General features: G+C 40.0%; 1 protein-coding gene across 1 annotated transcript; it reads left to right on the top strand.

The window, feature by feature from the left end:
- The first annotated feature begins 496 nt into the window (after positions 1-496).
- On the top strand, positions 497-1,855 carry LOC139123360 (uncharacterized). Its single transcript, XM_070689511.1, has one exon. It carries the CDS (start codon positions 497-499, stop codon positions 1,853-1,855), a length of 1,359 nt encoding a protein of 452 aa, XP_070545612.1.
- Positions 1,856-6,693: the final 4,838 nt, after the last annotated feature.

Genomic DNA, 6,693 nt, shown 5'->3' on the forward strand with positions numbered 1-6,693 from the left:
TCAAAAGTTGTTCGACCTGAAGCTTCCAGTTGTTATTGATGACACTATGCACTATTCTGAACAGTTTGTATTCTGTCAATGTCCTCAAAAATTAAAAAATGTACATACAGCGACAAGAACGTTTGACACCGACCTATACCCAATGTATTGTCAATGGGAGAATGATGTCAAATAAGTAATCTCCCAATTGTTATTGAAAGAGTCATTATAGGGGACAGTTATGCACAATAGTGTTGAATAAGTAGAAATCATGACAACTTAAATCAATGTGGCTGCTTGGATCATCAATACATTGTTTATTATACCTGAAATTTGCGCCCGAAGGGCGCGCCGAAAATGGTAATGGCAGAAAATGAAAGTGCCAGGAGGTATTTTTTCTTTTTTCAGTATTCCCTAACGTGCACATGCAATTTCAGCTTTGATGCATGAAAAAAGGTGACCCTCCCCATAGGCTTGCACAAAATTTTATGACCCTTCAAAAATGCTTGCGCGAAAAATGGCGACCCACCCCCAAAAAACACCGGCCCACCCCCCCTGTAATTTGTGTCCAGTCGCTTATAACACTACAAAGACCGTGGGTCCGTCAAAACTACTTGACCGTTTACAAGCTGGTATTGAGAAAATTGAGAAGATTCTGTCGGAGTGGAAAAGGGCACTTGATGTGACTGATGTGATGGTGGACAAAGCACTGAAGCACATAACGTCAATATCTGACCTACAACGTGTTATAGTCGATGCCATAACCACCAATAGAACTCTGCGAATTGGCTTGGCTGGAGGTTCAATCTCGGCCAGAAAATTCTGCTTTGGTAATGTTTTGACGGAAACAATAAAAGTTGCATTGAGTATTCCCGTCGAACTTCACAATGTTGCGATTGGAGCCACGAACAGCAGATATTACGCCTATTGTTTTGGAGCTCTCCTACAAATCAGTCAACTAGACATCGTTCTATGGGAATTTGCTGCGAATGACTATATGGTTGGTATCGGGCCCGTCGGCCAGGAAGAATTTACCAGAATAATTCTCGACTTGCCGACAAGGCCACAACTGATATTTGTGAACTTTTTGCATGGGGAACAAATGAAACAAAAATCGTGTGTTAACAATGAAAAGATTGGAAGTGAACCTCTTAGCCAGTATTATGACGTACCATCGATTAGTATGAATGACGCTGTTTGTTCTGAAGTACAGAAACCTGACTTTGAAGTTTCTGATATAGCTATCAGCGCCACAGACGGTCATCCCAATCCTAAAAACCACAAAGTGATGGCATACTTCCTCTGTGAGCTCTTGAAGGTCAGCCTTCGCAACTTGACAAACTCACTGATAAACACACGGTCACTTTATTCCGGCGTGTATTCGCATGAACTTCCAGTTCCTCTCTTTAATGACACGATAAGTTTTTCACCACATTGTTGGACGGCCCTGACGACTATCGACAACGTACAGGGGAGCCTTAAACCCGCCGCCCAGCTTGCCTGGTCACTCTGGACTCCTCCCGCAATTTCTTATAGAAGAGACATAAAACAGTTTTGGCTAAATGAAAATAGAGAGAATTTTATCACTTTCAATTTCACTGTAAAGCCGTATCGTACTTTCCATTGTACTGTTTCCATAGCTGCATTTGGCGGCCCAAGGTGCGGAAAAGCAAAAGTTTATCTTGACGGTGACGCGAGATCAGAAGTCATTCTCGACGGTACGTGGGGTTACAATGTTACCCTGATACAGCAAATCGCGGACAATGTTACACCAGGAACACACAAGCTGACTGTCGTTGCACCCGAAGGAAATCATTTTCAAGTCGGGGCGATCGTTGCGTCCTATCGCGGGAAGAATCTCCAAAGCTCCGGATAGCATATCCATCATAATCAACGCTGTCACCTCAAACAGTGCGTGTTGGAGTAGCAGGGAACGATATTTCAGTACGAAATTATTCTTATGCCAGCGTTATCAGTGAAGCAATGCAAATGGCATCAACCGTTGCTGTAAAACAACATGCCGCAGCAATCGACGGCACTAACAGTAGATTTTACGCCAGGCCCTACTGGTTTGGTTCTCTCTCAACTGTCAATGAATTGCACGTGGTTCTCAGGGAATATGCCGCCAATGACGTCGATTTCATCAAAGAAATTGGACCCTGTTCTTGAAAGGACTTCCTTTGAGCTATTCTTTATAATCTTTTCAAAAAGCCAAAACTAATATTTGTACAGATGAAAACAAAATAGTGTGTCTAACGAATATTTGAAATTAGCCTCTCTGGATTGGAGTCGTCGTCATTCACGGCGGGAGGGGGGAGATGACATTAGAAACTCCGAAATTTCGAGTAACCCCAGCCAACCATGATGAATTTTAGTAACCCCCTCTCTTACACATAAATTTTGACTGGCTCAACCCCCCAACTTTCAAAAGTTAAATATCAATACATGTATTTGTACTACGGGTATAGCAAAATTAAACACTTTATTCAAATCGTGGTGTACCTTGCTAGATTATCATCAGTTGTGTAACCAACAAAATATAAACAGAAAAGTTCACCCTATAACCAGTATTTAACCATTTTGTATTGTCATAGAGAAAGATATGTTTCTCTGTGGTATTGTTTAATTTGGATGTGTATGGATAAATGTCAAAATGGTAATTGAACTTATTAAATATATTTCTGTGATAATAAAGGATGAATCCACAACAGGTTTTTCCTAGATCCTGTGCAATACTAACGGTATCTGCTGAAAGCATTCCTCCATGACCCAGCTGTGGAAACGCAGCTATCTGTTGGCAGGGTAGCGTGCGTCGCTATGCGGGTCATCAAAAGGTCAACCCGACGTTTCCACAGCTATCCATGACCCAGCTGTCCTTCCACCTATGGTCGCAACAGTTGGAAACGACTGTATGACATCATCATCACCGCGGTTCTCATCTTCACTGTCACTGGTGCCATCGAGTACATGAACATCTAGTTAATAGATACGAGGAATCTCCATCGCTCTATAGCTCGCACACTGTGATAAATTATTTTCTAGCAACAAAAGATGGTTTGTTGTTGAAGCAGTCTACTGTTTTGTATACTTTGTTGAATACGCTTTAAAAAAGATCAGATGAGCTTACATTTGCAGGCTAAAATGACCTTACTTCACCATCCAATTATCCCAAATTAGTACCAATCGTGTTAATGATAGTAAACATACTTGGTTTACATCTATATCAAATTGTACCGTATTTTTGTAAGACAAGATTGTGCTATTTTTTAATGTATAGTATTTTTCATTCTTCATGGCGCAGTACATTTCCAAAAACAACTGCGTAGCCCTTTCTTTCTCTTTACATTTAACACGATTGGAACTAATTTGGGATAATTTGATGGCGAAGTAATGTCACTTACATCTATAAATGTAGCTCATCTGCTTTTCTTTTTAAGTTACACACTTGTTTTTATGAGTAATTTGTAATATTAATAGCTATAGGCAGCTAGCACTTTTGAGAAATTTGAAAAATATGAAGATCCAATTTGAGCAACCCCATTGCAGTGAGGCAAGCCCTAACAGAATTGGCATGAAAGTACATCCATCTTTTGTAAGCGACGATATCTGTTGGTATGTTTCGCCTGCCCTTGTAAGTGTCACTCTTACCGGCGGCAGAGGGTCGGCGATCACTTTTTAATGCTGGGGAGTTGCGGAGGGTGGGGGGGGGGGAAACTGAGGATACGCCGGGTACAGTCTTTCCATGGAAGTAAGTAAGTATCATTCATGCATCGTATTTCTGTTTGGTTGTTAAGAAAGTGTTGGGGACGATGTACAGCCTAATCGAAGGGATGTGTTTACTGGTACACATTTTTGACGTTAGAGCAGGGTACATCTTCGCCCGCCTGGGATGTTCTTTCGGGCGGGGGGGGCTCCCTCAAAAGTTGCTCAGCTACACACTGACCTATCCAAGCTGTAAAAGCCTAACGATGGACAAGGTATGGCATGTGAGATCCGTTTGCGAAGCTTTTCACCTTAACATCCATCTTCGCTTGCCACGGTCTCTTGTCAGGGCAGCTGGATGCTCCCGGTATGGTTAGTGGGAGACTGTAGTCGAGGTAACAGACCCGTGCGCGAGCGGACGATGCCTTACATCATGATCAATCGTACACTAAAATATATACTATTCGTGATGTTGGCGATTACCAAACACAGTGGTTTGTTGAACTACGGCCATGTACTGATGTCTTCCGTTCTTTGTCATATCCACCAATACCTGTACATCTATTCAAATTATTGGAGTCACTACTCCTCGTTTTGTACTTGCCAAATAGAAAGTGATTTGTTTGAACATACCAAGATTACGATAGAGGGCGATAGAGGGCGCTGTTTTCATGACGATTGAACTGTCACTTCGTCTCTGCAAACTTGTAATTTTTTGCACGTTTGCCTTCACTACTTCAATCAATCTTGGAGTAGCATCCTTATGAATACTTGTAGTGACTGTGGAGAGCTCTACTAGGTGGATTTGCTGACTATGAGGTGGGAAAATGACCTCTAGTTTTCACCATTGAATGACAACCCTGGACAACAGAACATTCCCCAAGGCTCGGTGAAGGCTATTGTTTTCATGCAAATTGCTTGTAAACAATGACAAAATGCAACGACTGTGGGAAGACATCTGGTGTCAGCTTCTGTCAAGGGGATCTGTTTCTATGTAGAAAATGCAAGGAGAAACGTTTTTCGTCTAAACCAACTACAGCGACACCACATCAAGAAGATCAAACAGCCAGCAACATCACCGAAATGGACCAAAAACTGAACGAGATCAACAGACAACTCGCCTGCTTGCCATCTGTCGTCAGAGACATACAAGAAATCAAGTCATCCCAAACGACAATAACAAATTCGCTGGAATATTTCAACACTCTAGTAGAGGAATGAGAAACCAAATTACCACCCTGCAAAACGAAAACAGGCGATTACAGCAACAGAATGACGAACTGGTAGAGCGAATGTCAACACTTGAAAGAAACCAAGAAGATCAAAATCAGTACAGCAGGCGCGAAAATATTGAAATCCACGGCATTCCTGAAACTCAGGCTGAAAACACAGACGGCATAGCATTGTCAGTGGTGAAATGTATCGAACCAGGCATTACCACGGCATTCCTGAAACTCAGGCTGAAAAACACAGACGGCATAGCATTGTCCGTTGGTGAAATGTATCGAACCAGGCATTACAATCAATGATATAGAAGTAACTCACCGAATTGGAAAACAAGATAGAAGACAAGACAAGACGCGACATCGACCTATCATCGTCAAATTTGTGAACAGAAGATTACGGGACAAAGTATACAACGAAAGAAAGAAACTCAAGGACATTACTACGGACAAACTAGGACACTCAAGCAGAAACAAAATATACGTCAATGAAAATTTAACACCTTGTAAACGTAAACTGATGAAAGATGTAAATGATAAGAGAAAAGCACTTCATTATAAATATTTATGGACATACAACGGTAACATTTACGTAAAAAAGAACAGGGTGCTGTGTCCGTTGTCATCAGAAATGAAGTCGATTTACATAAAATCAAGTAAGTCTTTTTGTGTGTGTGAATTTGAGTTTAGTATTTTTGTGATAATCATTTTTTAAACAAATATACAAGCTCCAGATGTAGATCTTTTCCAGGTATCTAGCGATACCTACAGTATTTCACAGTTCAATGAAACATTTTCAAATAGACAATCTGCTCTGTCAATCTCTCATATTAATGTTAGATCTTTAAACAAACATTTCGATGACTTTACTCAAGTTTTTCAACAGGCATCAAAAATGATTTTAAGGTTATTGCTTTAACCGAAATCTGGCAAATTCATTACAAGAATATGTACAATTTACAGGATTATAACTTAGCATTAAGATGTAGAAATCACGGTAGAGGTAGAGGAGTTGGTTTCTATGTACACTCCTCATTACAGTATGATATTGTTCATGATATCACAGTCCCAAATGCTGAATCACTGTGGCTGACTTTCATACACAATAGCAAGCGATACATTGTTGGTGTTGTTTACAGACCACCAGATGATGAAACAGCTATGTTCATTGACGGTCTTGAAAATATTTTGTATGAAATTAATCATAAATATCAAGGTTGTGTTTTAGTAGGGGACTTTAATATCGATATCAATCAATTTTCCAATACTGCACATAAACTCTCAGATACTCTTTCATGTTTAAACTATGTACAAGTTATTAGACACCCAACTCGTGTTACCTCAACTTCTGAAACCATAATTGACCATATTTACACGAATATCTATAGCAGTCATATTGACGCTGGTGTAATTTTTGCAGACATCTCAGACCATTTTCCAGTTTTTCTTATTTTTGAAAACACTTGTACATCATCATCTTCTGAGTCAAGTCATTCCCTCTCAAGAGATTTCTCAAATTTTAAGAAAAATGATTTCATAAGGGACCTTGAAATGGAATCTTGGGATGACGTTTTTTGCCATGAGGATGTTAATTCTGCATATCAATGTTTCTGTGTCAAATTTTGTAGCATCATTTCAAAACATGCACCACTCAAGCCCATGGGTAAAAATAAGAAAAGTAAGAACAAACCCTGGATTACAAGGGAAATTCGTAAGTCAATAGGTATGAAACACAAATTGTATGTCAAGTTAATTAAGAACAAGTTTAAAGAACCTTTCTTGAGTAATT

The sequence above is a fragment of the Ptychodera flava genome, chromosome 22 (assembly GCF_041260155.1).
Source record: "Ptychodera flava strain L36383 chromosome 22, AS_Pfla_20210202, whole genome shotgun sequence".
NCBI classification, from domain to species: Eukaryota; Metazoa; Hemichordata; class Enteropneusta; family Ptychoderidae; genus Ptychodera; species Ptychodera flava.